The sequence below is a fragment of the Strix uralensis genome, chromosome 26 (assembly GCF_047716275.1).
Source record: "Strix uralensis isolate ZFMK-TIS-50842 chromosome 26, bStrUra1, whole genome shotgun sequence".
NCBI classification, from domain to species: domain Eukaryota; kingdom Metazoa; phylum Chordata; class Aves; order Strigiformes; family Strigidae; genus Strix; species Strix uralensis.
In genome coordinates, this window is record NC_133997.1 from 515,879 (window position 1) to 536,917 (window position 21,039).

Sequence of the window (21,039 nt, forward strand, 5' to 3'; positions counted from 1 at the left end):
GCTGCCGCAGGCACCGGCCGGGGGCAGCGAGGCCAGGGCCGCCCCCGCCCCGCGTCCCCCCGCCGAGCGCGCTGGGGGAGAAGGGGCGACGCTCGCTGGGGAGGTGGATGGTGGCAGGATGAGCCCCCTCCCCTGGGAAGGGACCGGGGGACGCGCCCGTCCCCCTGGGCCGAGGCACCATCCCCACGCACGTGTTGGGTCCCGCTCCCCCAGCAGAGCCCGTTCCACCACCCAACAGGACCCGGGCGCTTTCCTCCCCGCCGATGAGCGTGTCTGGCGGGGGGGGAAAGGCGTGAGCCAGCGGGCAGGGGGCTGCCACACGCTGCCCACGGGAAGGCCTGTGCTGCCCTGGCCCCCGCTGGCACCCGGAGCGGAGAGGGGCCGCGGCGTCCCGCTCCGCAGCAGAGGCTTCTGCCAGACGGCGAAGCAAAGCAAGAGGGGCGAAGGCAGAAACCTGCCCTTCTCCCTCTCCCCCGGAGGAGAGCCAGCCCGCAGCGGGGATTTGGTGACGGCCGTGCAGGGTGGGAGCACACGCACCCACCGAGCACCAGTGCGGGGACCAGCTGCCCCGGCTGCTCCTCAGCCCCAGCACCAGCGAGCCGTCGCTCCCCCCGGCACTTCGCTTTGCCAGGAGAGGGGCAGCTCTCGATACCCTCTTCCCAGGTTTTTGTGAGCGCGTGTGAAGGCAGCAGCGGGCAGCACGTAGGGAAAGGCTTTGCACGGTATTAAGGGCTTTATATTAGAGTGTCAACACTGGGCTGAGTATTTACCTTTCACCTGCGAGGCTGCTGCGATAACAGCGCCGAGCATCCGCCGCGGGGGCACCACGACCCCCCCAGGGCCGCTCCCCAGTTAACTGAAATGCACCTTTAGCATCAGGCATCTCCCATCAAGGCTCAGATCGCGAGCCTGAGGTGCCAACCTTGGTCCAACCCAGCATTTGCTGCCGCTGGCGTCGAGGGCTGCTGGAGGGGGGGGCTGCCAGGGGCGCGGAAGCTGCCCCACCGCGATGCTCTCCCATGGGCCAAACCCCCAATTTGTGTCCCCAGATGGTCTGTCAGCATGGAGGCACCTCTCTTCGGGAGCGTGGCCCAGCCTCGCTGCGTCCTGCGCTGGCGGAGGGGGGAGGTGAGGGGAGAGGTGCAAAGGTCTCCTGCTTTAATAAATAACAGCGCTGGAATTCGCGGCGGCTGTTTGCGAGCGCAGGGCAGAGCTCTCCCCACCCCCCCACCCCCCGCCCTCGCCGGATTTAAAAAAAAAAAAAAAAATAATTAATCCTGCACGATGACAAGCTTGGCTCGGCATTCACTGTACATACTGTACCCACAAAGCTGGCCGCCCGCCAGGGACGGGCCGCGAGCCAAAGCGACCGTAACAAACATGAGCCGCGCGCGCCAGCGCCGGGGTGGGGGGGACCAGCATCCCGGGGACCAGCACCCCGCACCCCAGCACCAGGGGGGGACACCAGCATCCCGGGGACCAGCACCCCGCACCCCAGCACCAGGGGGGGACACCAGCATCCTGGGGACCAGCCCCAGTAACCCCCAGGCACCCCGAGGAGCCGGTGCCCATCCCCAAAAGCAGTGGGGTGGGGATGGGGTCTGGGCCCACTCCAACACCCCGAAAAACAGAACCTGTCGCCCGGCCAGGAGCAGCGTGGGGAGGGCAGCCCCGTGCTGCTCCCTCAGGTACGGGCAAGGCATGTCCCTGCCCCTTGGTGTGGACAAGGGGCCGTGGGGAAAAATGAAATATGAACATAGGGGAAAAAAATCAGATAAAAAAACATAAAAACCTATAAAATACAACACAGCTTCCTTGCAAAACTACCTGCCGGCACAGCTTTGGCCGCGGTACCCCCCAGCCAGAGGGATGCACCCACAGGTGAGGGGGACGGGGACTCCCACCCGCGTTCAAGCGAGGGGTTCCTGCCTGTTTTCCACGGTACCCCCGGCTGTGCCAGGGGCTGCATGTCCCGAGGAACATGAGCCTCCATTGACTTACAGAGCACAAGTCTTCCTCCAGCGCAGGGTTCCAGCCCTTCCCTATCTGCTTAATTAAAGGGCCTACATCATGTGAACCTGCTAGTTAGATTCATTAGGCAGAGAATGCCTAATTCCACAGCAGTTTTGCTAATGAAACTGCGGCGGGTGCCTGTACGCGAGGAACGAGGTGCCGGGATGCGCGCGGGAGCCGAAGCGAAGGCTACGCTCGCGCTACGAGTGGGGTCGGGCAGCAGCAGCCACGTGGTACGCGGAGTTTGTTACTCCGAGCTGCCGAGCCCGGAAAATATTTCCCCAATTAAGAAATTGAAAACAAACTCCAAGAAAGAAAATTAAAATAAATCAAATTACTGGGCACTGGAGAACAAGTCTGCAATGTGCTGTCCCCCGGGCACAGCCAGCTCCGCATGCATCTCCTCCCGGCCGGGCGGCTGCAGCATCCCTGGGGGGTCACAGAGAGCATCCCCCCGTCCCGTCCTGCGCGTCCGCCCTCCAACCCACCTGAGTGAGCCAGTAAGTGCATTCGCAGCCGCAAACTGTCCAGGAAGCGCTTCCCGCACAGCTCGCATCCGTACGTCTTCATCCCGCTGTGCAGCTTCCTAGGGGAGAACAGAGAGGGGTGAGTCCTGCACGCGGGGCAGCCGCCGGCCCGAGCCACACCGAGAAACGTCCCGCGGTCACACGCCCTACACCGCCCCAGATCGGGTCTGGTTTGAGAGGCCCCGAAGGAAAGGCACGGACGGGAGGTCCTGTGCGACTCCCCAGGGCTGATGAGGTTACCGTCCCCCGTTTAATGTTTGGCATCATTACTAGCTGGAGTCTTTTAATAAACCTGATAAATCTGAAATCTGGAGGTAACGCACAATACATGTTGGTAAATTCCCTCCCCACGCACCGAGCGCTTTTGAAATAGCTACTGTACTTTGTAAAGAAAAGTATTTAAGAGGTTGTTTGTATGCATTTCTACCCAAATCCCAATTCCCATCCAAATTCAGCATGACACAAATCACCAGCCAGAAACAACCACCAGCGAGCAAACAGGAAACGCCGCTCACCATTTCCTGGCACCGCACGGCACAGACGGAGCTACGCCTGGGCAGCGTTGCACAACCTCCCCACCACACGCCGACCCCACAGCCCCCATGTCCCGGGGCGCCGCTCGCAGCGACTCCCCCCTCTGCCGTCGCAGGCAGCGGGCGCCGGGCTCGGCCGCAACGGCCCGACCCCCCCATTGTCTCCCTCTCCTCGCTCCGAAAGCGCCAAGGCCCCGTCCTCGGGCAGCAAACCACCCGCCACAGGCTGGAGCTGCCCATCACCGAAATCAGCCTTCGGACGGGGTTTGCAGGGGCCTGGGCAGGAGCGTTGGCCAAGTCTACAACAATCCCACCGCTGAGCTGTTGCTCCCAGCCGTGGCCCCCCCTCCCAGAGTCGCTCCTCCCCGCTCCGCGCTGCTGCCGAGCACCCCACAGCCCGCTCCCCCCCCGACAGCCACCGCTGCTCCAAGCGCGCGGGGGGGACATCACGCAGCCCCCAAAACGGCTCGAACGGGTGCTCGTGGCTTTATTTCACCGCACTGGCTGGTAATAAAGGGACGCTTTTGCCAAGCAACCCGGCTCTGCGCTCGACTGCAGCTCTGATAAAAAGCCTCCGAGTCCCAGATGCCTCCAGCCAAGCGGCGAGCCACCCCTGGGCTAACGCGAGCCCTTCGCACCGATGGCCGGGAAGGGCTCGCGACAGGAGCACGTGCAACGTTTCAAAATCGGATGCCGTGAACGGAGAAGTATTTGTATGCGTTTGAGGAGTAACACAGCAAATCGCTGCGTGCCGACCTCTATTCACATCCACCATTTATCATCACTCCACAACAAGACGAGTGTATTTTTATTGCCTTGTTGCCAAAGACAAAACAGAAACGGTCTCATCCAGGGCTGGATGCTGACCCCTCCCTGCGCCCCTCCCGCGGGAGGGCTGAGCCCAGCTGAGCAGGGCTGCAAGGACCACGCGTGGCCCAGGCTGGGGGACATCCAGCTTTGCGTGAACTTTATTCTCCCCCCGGTGTAAGTTTTAGTGGCGTGAAGCTGTCGCCGCACTGAGCCCTGGCAGGATCATCCCTGGCAGCTGCGGAGAGCTCGGAGCCCCCAGCCCCCGCCCCGGCCCACGGGGTGTGATTCCTCTCCGCTGGCCCCACATCCCGCCCCGTGGTCCCGCTTGCGGGGGGCTGAGCAGCAAGGCGAAGTGCCGGGCGCCAGAGGAGACCCCGCGGTGCTCCACGCCGAGCAAACGCTGCGGGGCAGGAGCTGGTTTCAGCTCCCAACTTTGCTGTATAATGTAATTATTAATCAGGCTTGTCCTGAATTCACTGTGTCATAGCGGAGGATTAAGAGTCATGCACGAATTCAGGCCAAGAAGGTTTACAATCCAAAGGATTTATCCGCCTTGCAAAAATAAGTAAAACAGCAGCCTCCTGACAGACTTCTGCTGCCAGCAAGCCAGCTAAATAAGTGACAACCTTCTCATTTTGCATTTTTAATTAGGAACATGCTTGTCAGACTTCCCCAGCTCAGGCTGAGCTCGCTCCTGCACTTAACTCCGGGTTTGTTAGGAAGAGCACAGCATCCCCCGTGTCAACCTTGCAGTGCTCGCCTCTTGGAGGCTAGAATGCCTTTTCACTGAATTAAAGTGTAATTGGTTAATTAGTTCGAGTAAAACTCAGAGGCTTGGGTTTTTTTTAAAGTGAGCCTCAAGAAACAGAGCAGAAACAAAAGGACAAGTTTCCTTTCTCTGCATCGCCCAAGCCTACAGAAACAACAGCAAAACCAACCTTGCTCCCAGGACGGATCCCCAAAAGCCAGAGCGGCCCCGTAACGGCGCAATGGACAAGAGCACTCGACGCCACGCAGGGTGGGAGAACAGGGCGTATGGGTGGGACCTCCTCGCCCACCCTCCCCAGCCAGGAGAGGGGAAAATATGGGAGCAAGGAGCCCACCGGGGCTCCTGGAAACCCACAGCTGCCATCCCACTCGGGCACCGCCATTTCCTGCAGTCGCGTAACCCCGCTTTGTTTTAACGCGCTGGGGTGCTCACCGAGTAATTTATTTGCAATATCTCTATCAACAAATTTCAGCAGCAACAAAAGTTTTCCATTCGCCGCCTGCTTATAGGACGATCTTATCGCTCGCCATCTTGCACGGTCCCTTTCAACAAGGTCTTAAAGCGCTTTATCTGCTCGGTTTCCCGGTAGCAAAATATGATTGAAATGTTCTATTTCTGCTCGCCGGATTAAGGAGATGTTGCAAAAGTGCACAAAAACCTGGCAGATGTAAGCAAGGTATTACGGCTGCTCGGGCTGTTAAGATCTGAGGGGAAAGATCAATATGTGCTTGTAAAGTTGTGCCTCTAGAAAGGGGCGGGGGGGGGGAAGTTAAGGGCGTTAAAATACATCGCTGCTCAGCGATGCTGCCCAAACTCGAGTGCAAAAAGATAAACTACGCTTTATTATTCCAATCTGATACTGAAGTTACGCTGCACGCACTCCCTTTCTCCTGCAAGGTCCCCACAAGCAAATCAGCCGAGAAGATGCCTGTGGGATGAAGAGCAGTGGCGATCGGGAAAAGCGCTTTTTTTGTAAAAAAGGCAGGTTTCCTCTAGAATTCCTGCTCCGGCCGCACAGAAACACGAAGCCAGCTGAAGTCCCTGGGTCGCGCGATCTCGCTGGAGGATGCTCCAGCGCGGAGCTTTGCCCACGGCGCCGCGGATGCCTGCGTGGGGCATGCGGGGCCAGGAAAGACCTTCCCGAGCGAGCCCAGGCGTAGGGGTTCGGCGAGGGGCTCTCCAGGCGGGATGGAAAGTGCCGTGGGGTGATACCCCCTCCCCACCCAGCGCCGGCAAACAAAAGCTGGGCAGGAGGCTGGCCCCTTGCAAGCTGCCGGTAATTAAAAAGGCCTGTAAATGCCCCGCAAACAGCACTTCAAAGGGACGGCGACTCCAGCAAGACCGCGCGGTGTAAAAATTATGAGTTTTCCCCACAGGGTGCTTTGTGTGAAAAGGCCGGATTGGTGGCAAACGCCGCTGCCCGCTCCCGGGGGACGCGGGGGCTCGGTGGAGCATCCCAGGGGTGTGGGTACCGGCGCAGCCCCGGTACCTAGTGACCATGCCAGCAGCCTACTGCCACCGCAAGCAAACTCCTGCTCTGCCTGCCTAAAAACCCGCCTAAAAACGCCTTCTGCTATTTCTATTTAAGGAGCTCTCGTCACCCGGCCTCTCCCCGCCGCCTCTTTGGGGAAGTGGGGAGGACACCCCCTCCTCTCCCCTCCCCACCAGACAAGACGCATGGCTTTTGGCCGTTTGATTACTTTTAAGTGTATATTTTTCCCCTCAAACAGAGTGAATACAATAGTTAGGAAATTTGACAGAAAACTATTCCGAGCCATTTATTGCCTTAATGCGCACCTTTGTCCAACAGGCAGTTTTGACAGGAGCGATAAATTCCAAATTTATGTCAACAGAGCATATGTTGAACACCTCATTTCTGAGCTAAAGCGGCATGCTGCCCCATAAATCACCCTTCTGTTTGAAATGAAAGTAGATTACGGGCCCGTGTTATTGAGCAGTTAGAGCCATAGTCGTATAAATCAGAACTTTTAACTCCAGGCGATCCGTTCTGCAATTAACTAAAGGGCACTTTGTCATCTCCGGGCGCAGCTTGGCAGGGCACACGGCTACCAGGGAAAGGCAAAAAACCCCTTATTGCCATGGAAAGGCTGTAGCGTGGCCAAGTTTTGCCCGCTACCTGTTGAAGCGGCGAACCCTGGGGCAGAGCCTGGTGCAGAGTGTGGCCGCAAGGCAGCGGGACCTGGGGCGACCAACGCCGGGGGGCTCCGGAGGTCGGCACGTCCCTGCCCGCGTCCCTCCCGACCCGGGGTCAAACGCGGCGGGGAAATCGCGAGGCTGGCGTGACGTACGCAAAACCCCAGAGTCCTCCTAAGTCAAAAGCAAGACAAAACCGCGCATGGGCACAAGGTTAAGGGCCTGGCACCGCGTTGAAAGCGAAAGGCGCGGACGGGAATCTGTTCTCGTGACTCCGGCAGTGGGTCGGTGTGCGCCTCCCGTGCCCGTGCGACAGGCCCGAGCCCCCGGTCCCGTGGCGCTGCCCGGGGACGTGGCGCCCGGAGGACAGTGCAGGGGCCGCGAAGGGCGAGGGGCTGTGGCAGGCGCGTGTGCGAGGGGGCAGGTTACCGCCCGCCGGAGCAGCAGCGCTATAAAAAGCTTCAGACGCTAAGTATTTCCTTTCCTATAAAATATTCATTGCCGCGTGCGAGAGCCAGGGAGCAGAAACCTCAAGCGGTTCTAACTTGGTGCCGCAGCAATAACAGAGTTTTATAGGAGCCTTCTGATTTTATTTATACCGGGCTATAACCGCGGTGCCCTGCCGGAGGGGCGGCTGCCGGCCGGCACGGCCCCGCCGCCGCGCGCGTGATGCACGGCCCCAAACACCCGGCCGGCAAACCGGCACCGGCGTGGCTTCGCATCCCCAGCGCAACGGGCTCAAATAATTCCCCCAAAACCCTCCCTGCCGCCCAATTTCCACCTGCACCTCCCTCGCCCGGGCAAATCGATATGAAAATCAATTTGTCCCCTGATCTATTTGATCAAGATACGGGCGGCGGTGCCACATCTCCTTTGCAGTCGGGATCCGCGGAAAGCCAAGGTCAGCGGGCAGCAAGCCGTCTGCAGAAACCACGTTAGACATCCTCCGATAAGAGTTTGACAGCCGCGTGGCGGAGAGGGCGATTTTTCCCCCCGACGTGATTATTTACGATGCCCGGTGACATCGGAGCATGAGGCTGCTCGCGCCGGCCGCGGGGCTGGGGAGGCTCCGCTCCTGCACAGTCACCGCTCTGCCCTCATCTCCCAGCCCGGCGGATTAAAATAGCAGGGAGAGCTATTAAGGGCATGGGGAAGGGGGAAGGGAGCCAAGACCTTCCTTTCGGTTTAATAAATTAAGAAGGGAAAAAGAAAATAAACTGCTCTCAAACCACCACTGCTGCTAAAAAAATTTAAATACATCTTACAGGAGCTGGAAATAAAGATTTTACTATTTCTGAAGTTTTAAAGAAACAGAAAAAGGGGGGTTAGCGATCAATAGAGAGCACTAAAACTCCCTGCCCATACGATATTTATATTTACCATGAGCTAATTTATGAGCTTAAACCAGATGCTGTGCTGTGACATCATTTCAGACGATGCTAATGCTTCCCCTTTCCAAAAAAGCTGAGGAAAGGATCCCTTCCCGTTTTGCCTCACCTTACATAAAAACCAAGCAACTAACACTAAAAGCACGATTGAAATCTCTCTTTAGACTCTGCCCGCAACCAAATGCTGCCAAAGAATTTACTGTCTGCCCGGGCAGCATCTTCCTCCGGCTGCTACCAGCAGCCCCCCCGGAGCAGCGCGGGTCCAGGCCCATGGGCTGGGGAAAGATGAACCGGCCGCAGCAAATAGGGCAGCATAAAGATTAATTTTATTTTTCTTTTCCAATTTATTGCATTGCCCTGGTTTCAGATCACTGCTTGATATTCATTATCACAGAATCATCTAGGTTGGAAAAGACCTTGAAGACACCTAGTCCAACCATTAACCTAGCATTGACGGTTCTGCCCCAAGACAGAGCTTTATCCCCCCCAGAACTGCCCCTGTGCATCTCTGCCCGCCCAGGCCAGGGTTCTGCGGTGGGCGGCCGTCGGACGCGTCCACGATGGCACAGCTGGCGCCGAGAAACATCTCCCGCCCGCGGCAGCCGGACCACGGGGGCACGGCCGCTGCCCCAGCCGGACCTGCCCGCCTCAGCCTTCCGAAGGGGGTTTGGGACGCGGCCGCGGCCCGCTGCTCTCTGCGCCCGAGGCCCGCCGAGCAACGGCACCGGGTGGCCGAGGCAACGGCCCCCGCGTCGCATCGCTGCCGCCCCACCGCCGATCCCTGAGAGCGACACAAAAACGGCCCAAATTCCAGACTTTCATCGGCGGACACCAAGGGGTTAACGCATGGCGGCGCACGCAGCCCCGCTGAGAATAACCGGCGCTAATTCGGCGTCCAAAACCATCATTCCCGTTCTGCCGGCGTCTGGTGACACTGATGTAGGGAGCGGGAGGAGAGGAGCGGCTGCGGCCCCGGCTGGCGCTGACCCTGCGGGGGCCCTGCTGGGCATCGCACCCGCTGCCACGACGCCGCCCGGCGAGCACGACACGGTGTCAGGCGGAGCATGGCGCAGCTCATTCTCAAAAATAATACACAATTTCCACAAAAAAGCAAAGTGACCTTAGCGCCGAGTACATCTGCCGCAGCAGCGGCGTGATTATGCAGATGTTTTGATTCCTAATTCAGAAATAATAAGCGGTTCACGGATTCCAAGTTTAAAAATATATTCATCATCTGGTTTCCTTAGCAGCACGTGTGCCGTTGGAGCACCAGCGCGGTCCACAAACGGCGACGCGCTGGCTGCTCGTTCCCCCTAACCTTAAGGGATGGACAGGACACGGGAAAGCGGCCAGCAAGGTGCAGCGGATGCTCTCGGGGAGGTGCCGGGAAGGGTCCTGGGATGGTCCGGGCAGCATCATCCAGAGACAGCATCGAGGAGACGGCAAAAGTCTCCAGGGAGCCAAAAGTGGGGAGGTAGAGGAGAGTGGGGACGCTAATGGGACACTGGAGCAAAGAACAACTTAAATAAGGGGGAGAATTTTAGGGTAGAGAGATTTTTTTTTTTAATTTCCTCGCTCTTCAATGACCTGACTGGGGGGGTGAGGCCAGGCACAGATCACAGGCAGGGTGGTAGCCCCGGGTTGCCACAGGGATGAGCTGGGATGAGCCTGGGAGCCGCTTCCCTGTGCCAAGCTCATCCTCAGGGAGTGGGAACAGCAGGGCCGCAGCGGCCGTCCCCACATCCCTCTCTGACGATCTGACACCAGCGCTACTCTCAGTTTGATTTTCCCAAGGAGTTTTGCACGGCATCCTCTTCTCCCAACCCCGTTTCTCCCCATGTCTACTCCGAGGAGGGAGCGCGTATGTCCAGGCCCACCTCCTGTCCCTGCCCGCTCCTCGGGGTCCCTCGTGCCCGATGAATAAACCCACTGCAGGAGCTCGGCTGCTCCGTCCCATTGGGGAGATGCCTCCCACCCCTCGCCTCGTTACGGTGATGATGATGACGATGTCCCACTCTCTGTTTTCTCTCCCCCGCTCCCCTCTCTCTGCCCCAACCCAGCTGGGAGCCGCGGCCAGGAATGGGCACCAATGACAGTGAAACGGCGTCTTCGCAACGAGCGGCCCAGATCCCGAGGAGTTTTATAAGGTAATCAAATATGCAAGAGATTCAACAAACTAATTTCAAGCACACACCTGGGGTCCTCTGATAATGTCAGTTGTGCCTATACAGCGCAAGGATTAAAATTTCATAGAGTCATGATTTCATCAGTCGCTAAACTACAAAGGATTAATTAACAGCCAGGGAAGAGCTCATGGCTTGGAAATACAGTCTTAAGGAAAATATCTATCTCCTCTCTCCAGATGTCAGCACACAGGCGAATAAAGCGCTTTGATGAAAACACTTTCTTATTATTAGCAACTCCAAAATACTCTGTTTTTGAGGCTAGAATTCAGGACGCCCAATTCCAACCTGCCGCCGCCTGGCTCCGTGCGCTGTCGCACGCCCTCCCCTCCCCTCCCGCGGGGCCGTGCCTGGCTGCGGGCTCCCGGGTCGTGGCCGGCGGGTTTTACGCCCGTATTCTGGGCAGCGGCAGAGACGGCGGCCTCGGGCTGGGGAGGGGAAGAACCCCAAGCGTGCATGAGCCCGGCCAGGGGTCTTGCCTCCGCTGCCACCAACTCCCAGAGAGCCTCCCACGGCGTCCCCCCGCCAGCCGTGCCTGGAAAGGGCGCAAGGAGAGTGGCCTGACAGAGCCACACCGAGAGCTGCTCCAGGCCCCCCCTTTAAGCCCACACTTGCACGTGCCACAACACAGATTCGCGTTTCCCGCTCTCCCTGCCTCGGGACGAAGGTGAGCGACTGCCGAAATCTCCTCCTGCAAACAAGCAGACCCCGCGTTTCTTCTGAGGGTGTTTTGCAGGCGTGGGAGCCAAGGGGGGACACCTGCCTCCCCGTAAAACCCCGCCAGCGACCAGGGCCGGGCAGCTCACACCCACGCCCGCGGCACCGCAAACCGGCGACGGCTGCAGCTTTGGCGGTGCGAGCCAGGAGCAGCAGCAGGTCCCTGCTCCTTCCCAGGAAGATGAATTAGGGAGCTGTCAGCGAGGGACAGGCACAGCAGTTGTGTTGCTGTAAAGGGGCAGTGGAAGTGTCTTTGATTAATGAAACCGTAATACTTGGCGGTTACGCAGCCCTTCCTCAGCAGAGCACGGTGCCCTCAGACAGCCTGAACACGCCGCGCTCTGCGAGGATTCTCTGGGAAAGCTTCTCCCAGCCACAGCCTGGTCTCCTCCTGCCCTCCACCCGCGCCCGGGTCCACGTTGCCTCCTCAGGAGTTCTCAGCGCTGACAAAGAACTAATTATTTCCAATTAGAAGCCAGGAGATGAACATTACGCACCTTGTCAAGCCAGTAAATTAATGTATCTGAACTGCGCTGGGCTTTGGTGAGAGCCCAAAGTGCCCGGGGCAGGGAGGTGGCAGCTCGAGGAGCGGCTCGGAGGGGCCACAGCCCAGGGATGGCGAGACGGGCCCACCGAGCCCCGGCACGGCAACAGCAACCAGCGTCCAGCCGGGGAGCACGGCGCAGGGCTGAGGGGTATGGGCGCTATCGCCGGCGACGCAAGGCAGCCAGTCAGCGGGATGGCACCGGTGCACCTGGCTGAGTTTTGGGTTGGTTACCGGGGTTTTTGGTTTAGTCTGGCTGGTTTCTTAGTTTGGGGTTACCAGGCGGGAGGGGGAGTCTGGGTGCTGGGAGCAAGCAGCACTCGCAAGCCCCAAGGGAACGACTGCCCCCACCCCCCCAACCCCCCCCCCGGCAAACGCACAAGCAAGAAACACATTCCAAAACCAGAATCATGGTGCAGAAATGGGTGTTTCTGCCCAGCACCCTCCCGGGGTGCTGCGAGGACGGCAAAGACCAGGATCCCCGGGAACGTGGGGACAGCCGTCCTGGAGAACAAGGAGCGCTTTCAGCCAGGCTGTTTGTGCAAACCGCCTGGTTTTCATCCTGAGCTCCCAAGGTGGAGACACAAAATACTTATTTCCAGCAATTCAGGGGCACGATTTACTGCTGCTACAAACAAGGGAGGTGCGAGTGGCGCGGGGGAGAACAGAGCATGGTTGGAGCGGGGCAACGTCGGTGCCGACGGCTGGGATGGAGCGGAGCCAGGGATTGGACCGAGGCCATCGCCGCCCACCCGACAGCAAAACCCCCCTGCGGAAAACGTACTTTTGGGAAGGACCACGGAATTGGGCGATGTCGGGCGGGCTGAGGCAGCCCGAGTGCCGGCAGAGCTGTCGGTGTGGGGCGGCATGGCGCGTGGGACTGCCCGATCGCATCCGCAGCGGCCGAGCTGGCTGCGCTCCCGAAACCGCACAAACATCTGTGCCGAGGGGAGCGAGCGGCCGCTGGCTGAAATCACGATGGAAACTTGTCATCTCATGGAAGAACAATGCAGGCAGATGTCGCGGGCTGTGGGCAGGCTGCGGGCAGCGCCCAGCCCCAGGGCCCCGCACAGGGGGATGGGGACAGGGGGCATGAGGCTGGCAACTTTCTCCATTTTTTTTTACTTTCTATGTCCGTTTAAACGCTGGTGTGTGAACAGGAAAAGCGCTGCCTTCAGCTCTCTGTAATTAGTTTTGCTCAGCCTACAACATGTTTTGCTGAAAAATAAATAAATACCTTCTGGGCGAGCCAAGTTCTGAGCCGGACGCCAGCCCTGACGGCACACTCGCTCCCCCCGGGCCCGGCCAAAAGTACGCGGTGTCCCGAACCGAGGAGCCCGGGCGTTGCTGAGCCGTCCTGGCGCTCCGGGACCTCCCCAAGGAGACTGGCTCACTATTAATTAATTTATGAGCAGCCTCGCCCCCCTCCCCAACATGCACAACAGGTTCCATGCAAATTCCGGAGCTTTTAAATTATACCGTTAATGAAAGCAAATAAAAGCAGTTAAAAGGCAATTTGCTCAATTGGTGTTAATATTTAAGCACAGCATGTGTAAAAACAAGATCGCAGAATCCGGTTTTTCCACGAGAAAACTTTTGGTCGCAACTTTCCGGCGGAAAGGATTGACCTGCACGCAGGGTCACGTCTCAAACCCCCTCGGCAATGAGGCTTTTGATTAAGGAAATGTCCCACGTTCGCCCCAGCACCTCCCCAACAGCCGGCGAGGCCACCAATTCCTCCTCTGCCGAGGGGTGCCGCTGCGACCCCCCAAACCCCCCGCGATGCCAGGAGCGGGGGAGGCTTCCCGGGGCCTTGGCTGCATCAGCACCATGTGCCGGGGAGCAGTCAGAGCTGTGGCCCAGGCTCCCCCTCGCTGGGCAGGGGGTCTCTGTCAGCCAGTTTCCTGGCCGTGTCCCAGCCCACGGGGACACGTTCCTCACCACAGATGGGGCAGGAGCCCTGCAGATGGGCAGGGGGCTGCCCTCAACCCCCCCCCCCCCATCCCGGGGGGATGCTCTCACGGTTGGGGAGCATCCCTGCACCTTGGGGGAAAAGCAAAGGGTGAGTGTGGGGACGGTGGCGAGCCCGGCGCATCTCCCCCTCCTGCAGGACGTGGGTCACCCGTGGCAGCTCGGGCATGGGCAGGCAGAGGAGCCGCCAACGTGACCCCAGCACCGCAGCTCCCCGCCTTGGCACGTCGTGGCAACCCCATGGGGAACAGACATCTGAACGCACTGGGAATGGGGCGGCGAGGAGAAAAGTGCGTCCTGCACCAGCCGCCGTGGGGTGCTCAGGGAGCAGCATCTGGCCACGCTCGCTCCCGGGGACGCGATGTTGTGCCCAGGGGTGCTGAAACGGTAACAAATTCCTCAAGAAAAACAATAGCAGCGATCTGGCATCGAATTAACACAGCCCAAAAAAGCGATCTCCACCTCCCTCTGTCACCCCGGGAGCGGGTCGGTCGGTGGAGGAAGCAGAGTTTTACATTACGCAGCACAAAGGCAAGGACGCAGCTAAAGAAACGGCGCCGCTCCTCCGGTTTGTAAAGCGCAATCACGGCCGGCAGAACCGCGGCGAACGCTTGCCCCTCAATTAAGGGCGACTCTTGGCAAGGCCCCGTTTGGCGGGTTATGATGCTCCCGCATAAATTCGCTTTCAAAACAGGAGCCGCTGGTGAATGAGACCTCGATTTCTAATGGTTGGAAATATTTTGTACACTCTGCTGCTCCCTCTGTACCCCTTTGTCGGGGCCAAGGTCTGCAGGCTAAAGCGGGTACCAAAAGACCATCTGTAGCTCCCGTCTTTACAGAGAAGTTTAAATAGGGGGATGAATGAGCACAGGAATTAATGAATGATAAAGCCGTATGGTCTCAGTCAGCCTCCTACGCCTGTATGTGGCATTCAAACCCTCCCAGCCTTCTGCCACAAAGAGAGGTTTCTAAGCTACAAAAAAAGGGGGAAAAAAAACAGGGGGGGTGGTGTGCGTGCAGGTTTTTAACAACAAACCCAGCGACTCGCCTCAAAGTTCCCACCAGGTTTCCCTGCTCCAGCCTGGGGCAAAGGCACGCGTTAACGCAGAGGGGAGGGAAAAATGGGGCTTTTCCCCTGAGCTGCCCGCAAAACCCCTTTGGACAGCGAGAAAAGTCCAGAAGAGTCGGCGCTGGGGCTCGTCAGCGTGCTGGGGCAGGGGTCCCGGCCGGGGCGCCCCAGGGTTCACCCCACCAGGTGCAGGCGGGAGAGAAGACGCTGCGGCTCGTGGTGCCGCTGGCGGGACGTCAGCAGGTGACGTCCAGGGACAGAACAGGACATGGCTGGAACTGCTGGCCTGGCGAAAGGAGGGCTCCCCACCAGCCCAGGCACGCTAGCAAGGCAAACCCAGCAACAAACGCCCCAAATCTTCTGGATTCCTCCTCGAGAATCAGGGGCTGCCAGGGAGGATTGTTCGTCTCCAAAATAACCCGCAAGAAGCTAAGGTGGAGGCGAAGGAAGCACGGCACAGTACTGGAACGCTACTTTTATTTTAAGAGCCGTCATGTGTAAAGCATTAGTGTTTTTGAAATTGCATTCTCGAGTTAATTAAATGGACAATCTTTTATACATAAAAAGTGAAAGCACGCAATTAAAAGCTAGGCGAAGAGAAAACGCCTTTTCGGAGTTGGGCGCTACCCCTCTGCGCTCGCTCCCCCCGACCCGAGCGCCTCGAGGCAGCCGCCGTCCAGCTGTGCTGGTCCAGTGCCCGGGGAGACCCTTTGGGCCCGCGGGATTCAGCGTCCCCAGACCCCACGCTTGGGCGATGCACTGAACCGTCCCATGGGTCCCTCTTCCCCCTCCCAAAGTGCTCCCGAAAGTCACATGCGCCCAGTTCACAGATTTCCTACGTATCGGGACGTTCACTGGCTCGTGATGGTGTGAAAACCCGCCGTAGTTATCTTTGCTGCAGTAAAACGCTGACCTTCAGTTTTAGGGAGGAGGTAAAGTTCACTATCGATTGGACCCACCATAATCTGTTTATAATTACTATTATCTCCGAGTTAATCTTGTGAGAGGTCAACAGTTTTACAAAAATCTTGCAAGACGTGCCTTTTACCTCCCAACTTCATATCTGGGTCAGAAGGTCAATTACTGCAAGTTGTTAACTTGAGATTTCGAAAAAAAAGTCTGCTCCCATCCCAAAGCCCCTCGGCGCGGGCAAAGCACCCAACCCTTGGGGGCATCCAGGCTCTCAAGTCAAGGGGAAGAGTCTTCTCAACTCGGGGCCAGTCCCAGTCCAGAATCTGAACCGGGGTTACCCGCTTACGGGGTGGGAGCCTCCACTGCGCGCCGGGATGCGGCTGACGGGTCCTCGGCATCACACAACACTCCGAGGACGCTGACCCCCCTCCTAGAAAGCATTGCTTGTCCAGGCAGCCGCCTCCCTTCCGGGTGCACAAAACGAGTATTTAATCCCCCGGCTCTGTTGCCGTACCTGCTCCGGGGAGGTGACAAATGGAAGTGGAGCAGAAACCCGCCGGGGGGCCGGGAGAAGCCCCGAAGATGGATGAAGACGCGACCCGATCTCTCATCCTGCCAGCCTGCCTATGCTGCGTATCATCAAACAGCATCGCTCACGTTATCTTACCCCCCGCGAGGGGATGCTGCCAGGTGGCTTTGGGCAGCGGTGCCGGGCAACAGCGTGCTTGGGGCAGCCAAAATCTCAATAGGTGCTGCGGCCCCCTCTCCCGCGAGAGCGGCTGGGTCTGGGGAGGCGGTGAAGCGCAGCCCGGGCACGCGGAGCATTGCTCAGCCGCTCTGCAGGCAGGTGTCATAAACAAGCAGGCACATGGCAAACATATCGATTTCCCGGAGCTTATCGCGCAGCAACCAGTGCTCAGTTACCAGGCTACTTTAATATGTAATTTACTGCGAGAAGGAAGAGCGGGGCTGAGGGCGGCTGAAATATTTACCGTGGGATGGACGGGGAGGCTGAAGGTGCGCACTGTGCTGCAGGCGAGCAGGAGGGGAGGCACACAGCGTCTCCTGCCTCGAGCCGTCCTTAGTATTTTCCAACTACCAAAAAAAAAAACCCCTCTCTGCTGCGACGGAGTGTTTACACAGATGCTATTAATCTTCTACTGCAACTGTTTACGCTATGAAAATATAGTCTCAGCTGCCCGGGCTCTCAGTCTCCTTAATTTAAATTCAGATGCTTAATTTCTGTCAAAACAGAGCCTACCGAAATTACCTCCATCCATTTCTGGTGCTCAACTTGCCTTCACCCGAGAGCCACCCGGCAGAGCGGGGAGAGAAGCCGGGTGGGAGCCTGGAAGAGGAGGGGAGAGGCTGCATTTGGAAGACTTTTCCCCTCCAGCCTACCTGGGAGCAGCCGTGAAAGCCAAGACCAAAGTCAGACTGTTTTATGTGCCCAGCCTGAGGTAACGCTGCTGTCCTGCACTGGGTGGCCTCCCCTGAACCGGCAAAGCCCGTCGGGGTGGCGGGGATGGTTGCCCCGATGCCACCCCCACAGCCCGAGAGGGAGACCGGGAGGCGACCGATGGCCCTTCCCGAGGCACCGCAGCCTCCAGAGCATCGCCGCCCACTGTGCTGCCCTGCCTGGCCGAAAACAAGCCACCAGCCCTCGGCTGACAGAAATACATCCCTTCCCGTACGTATGCCAGCAGCCAGCTGCCCTCCCGGCCCGCCAGCGGAGGTTCGGGGAGGAAGGAGCTGTCCTCTCCCTCCCGGTGACGCTCAAGGGAATCCTGGGGCCTATGGGAGGTTTGTGTTTTCAGAGCACCAAATTTTAAAAATCCTCTTTATACAGTGCCTCTCAGTAGATCTTTTGGAATTTACAAGATAAATACTGGTAATTTGATTCTTATCTTCTTCAAATCCAATTCTAAGGCAATTCTGTGTAAAGGACACTAATTATAGCCCGAGGGGAAAGGAAAGGTAACCCATCAGTGAGAACACACTTGAAACGTTTAAAGGGGTAGGGGACACTGAAAAGTTAAATAGATTTCAAAGCTGTTCTTGCAAGAACAATAATTCGTTGGGTGAAAATTATTCTCTGTACCGTTCCCGCTCCCTAGCACATACTTTTGGTGATCAGCTTGGAGCTGCGCTGGGAATAGCGGCAGCCAGGTTTGCAGCCCTTCTGCCGGCGCTTCGGCTCTCTGCAGAAATCCTGAAGGATTCACCCGAGAGCGCGGCCGAGGGAGCCGGCAACGCCAGGGTAACCGAGTCTTTGTGTGCAGACGGACGTGGTGCTTTTTACCCTTATTTCCCCGGCGTTATTTACTAACGAAAAGGCACAGGAGAACGCGACCAGCAACATACACTAAGCGTGGCAGAACCTCAGCCCAAATACTACCTATTTTCCAAAACACACACCTGAACGTGGACTATTCTGCCTTCAAAATGCAACTGGGGGCCAAGAGCCCCCCGTGTGCTCCGGTCACCCAACAGCTCCCTGCTAAAGAACATCCCGAGGAGGAGGATGGTGGGCACCACCGCGCAGCACAGCCTGAACATTACGGCACCTATAAAATAATAAAACCTGACCCCGGGACGTGGAGCCAGGATGTGGCAGAAGATGACGCAGGAAGTGTCAAAGGGATCTGGCAACCCAAACGGCCTCGGCTGCTGAGCGCTGCCGGCTGTCACTCTCCAGAGCCCAGCGGAACAGCCCCGGACACAGAGAGGGGCCGGCGCCCAGAGCACCAGCAGCCGCGGCACCTCGACAGGCGAGAGCTGAGCTGGTCGTTGGGCTGAACGATGGCAAAGCTCATGATTTATTCATCCTGGGGGAGGGAGAGAGAGGCTGTTTCTAAACCAGTGGGAGGCTGCCATTAATATCCATTGCTACCGTCCCTCCGAAGACAATACGACTATTTCTTTTAACACGGTGACACTTGCAGCTAACTCATGTCCGACCCCACCGGCACGGGGCAGGCGCCGAACCAGAGGTGACCAAAGGTAATTGAAAATAGCAGCACCGTGGACTGGAGCAGAAGCGCTGCCTCAGCAGCGACCCTCGTCGCAACAGGCGACGGCGGCGGCAGCCAGAGCCTCGTCGCAAATCGGCGCTTCACTGGGGCTGCGCCTTGGGGGTGGCTGGGCCGAGCGGGGCCCCGCGGAGCGGCAGAGCCATGGTCCCAGGAGCCGCCGCTGCCGAGCATCCCAGCCCGACCGAGGGTGGCACCACCAACCCGGACACGTCCCGTCCCACAGACTCCGTGCAGTGTCGTAACAAGAAGGAAAAAAGCAACCCAGGCTGCTCTGGCGGCTTTAAAAATAGCACTTTTTTCCAACATCGTGTATGCAAACATTTCCTATTACCCCACTTCCATGATTCAGCAATTCAAGTCCTAGTAATAAAAAGTGTGGTAATGCGCACATTTGTGAGGAAGAATGGCAAATTCATGCCTTCAATGACTTTTGAGAGCTGTGCTATTAAGAAAAGACATTTTCCCTTTCTCGCATCTAAGGAAAAATACAGTTATTTAAAAATGGCAAAAGAATCAGCTCATTAGTTAATAACAGTGACAAAAACCCTACCATGGGAAAACCGGGTGGCTGCAGACCAAAGCAAGAATTAAGCCAGTGTACGTGAAGGAGGAAGAAATCCCCACGTCTGATACACGCCTGCCCCGAACCACAAATTGGCTGGAAGAGAGGAGGGACAGCGCCCGAACTCACACGAGACCCTGCGGCAGCCCCCGGCACGAGGCCCCGACAGAGAAAACCCAGGGCCCTTCAGCCCGGCCACGGTCCCCTGGCGCTGCTGACACCTCCCAGCACCCACCCGTCTGTGGGTGGCACCCGCTGAGCCCCCCAGGATGGGGCACTGGGGGGTCCACAGCAGCATGGGGGAGCGAGGCTCAGCACCGTGGGGGGATGCAGGGCTTTGTGCGGAGCGGGGACATCGTGGTGGGACTGGGGACATCGGGGGGGGGACTGGGGCCGTGCTGGGAGCTGCAGCTGACCCGGGACCCGCCTGGGCTGGGGGACACCTCGCCGCGTCCGGCAGCTCTTTGTGTCCTCGCTACCGCCGGGGCTCTCGCTGCTGTCGTTTCCCTCGCCCTCCGCTTACTTACGCGGAAAACGTGGTTTCCGCGTGAGTTGGCGCAGCACAAAGGAGCCCGTACAAAGACGCGTTTGCCGTGTGTTACACCCAGTGAGGGAGAACGGAAATCCCCCAAAACACCGGCTGCAAAAGGGGACGGTGCACACAGGAGCGCAGGCAGAGCACCGTGAGTATCCCTTCCCCCAGCAGCTCGCGGCGAAGCAAACCCTGGTGCAGCACCACTTTGCACGAGAAATCCTGCTTGCACACACTCGTGCCATCTTTTCGGTCGGGTGGAAGGTGGTTACCCCACACCCAGCCCAGGCTCGGTCCCGCGGAGCACGTTTGTCACCGGGGACTGAAAACGCTCGCCCACAAGAGCGCGGAGGATGCAAACCCGCTCGTGGCCCGTCCAGGCGAGAAGCCGCGGCGCTGAGGACCGCCAGCCGGGCACGTCCAGCCCAGCCACACCAGCACAGCGCGATGTGGCTCGCTTTTAACGTCAGCAGGAAGAGAGTCCCCGTCGCTCGCTTGAGGCCAGCGACCCTTATCGGCCCCCACCAACTGTATCTGCGGGTGGCACCGAGCGCCCAGGCGCATGAAGCGGGGGTGGGCGAGGAGAGGAAAGCAAACGGCCTTGGCCTCCCGGCCTCGGCACCCGCTGGTGAGCAAACGGGCACGTCGGTCCCTGCGGCCGCACAACACGGCACCGCGCATTGGACGGCCCCTCCCCGGCACACGGATAGCTAGCGGGAAGCTCGCAGCGCACGGCCGCTTCGCTCACTTAGCAACAAAGGTGCTAATTAGGGAGCTGCTTTCCACCTCCAGCTGGAGGAGGATGTGGCGCAGCTGCCCGCGCCAGCAGCGGCCGAGCCTTCGGCCTCAGCCGGCAGAGCGGACCCTGCCGCGCATCGCTTTCACTACGCGTAGGGAGCAGAGCACCCCAAGTGCCATCCTCGGGGGATGCCCAGCTCTGCTCCTCCGCAGAGCACCCCCTGCTCAGCCCCCCGTCCCCAGGGCCCCCCTCTGCCACCCTCCTCCCACCTTCCTCCGGACGAGCCCCTCTGCCCTCGGCGGTGCTGACCCCAGCTCTCCTCCCCCTCGACGTGCCAGAGTGGCACTGCCGGCACACGACCCACCAGAGCCCCCCGCTCCCCCATCCCCGCACCGGCTGGTCACGGCGCCCGCGCCAGGGCTGCCCCCAGCAGCTCCCCCCTCCCTAAGTAACACATTGGGCAGCGCTGAGGAACGCAAGGGACGGGTGATCGACGCTTCTGGGATGCTTTAAGTTACGTTTGGTGAGACGCCGAGGGAAGAGCCGCCTCCAGCGAAAGGGCCAGAGAAGCCAGAAATCAA

The 21,039-nt window shown here is 58.8% G+C and overlaps 1 protein-coding gene across 2 annotated transcripts in view; it reads right to left on the bottom strand.

Annotated features, from left to right (window-relative positions):
* ZBTB16 (zinc finger and BTB domain containing 16) overlaps positions 1-21,039 on the bottom strand; it is a 60,338-nt gene that overhangs the window by 28,249 nt on the left and 11,050 nt on the right. For both annotated transcript variants that reach the window (XM_074894941.1, XM_074894942.1), the window contains exon 3: positions 2,502-2,599. In XM_074894941.1, the coding sequence (XP_074751042.1) occupies positions 2,502-2,599 (98 nt within the window). The remainder of the gene's footprint in view (positions 1-2,501; positions 2,600-21,039) is intronic.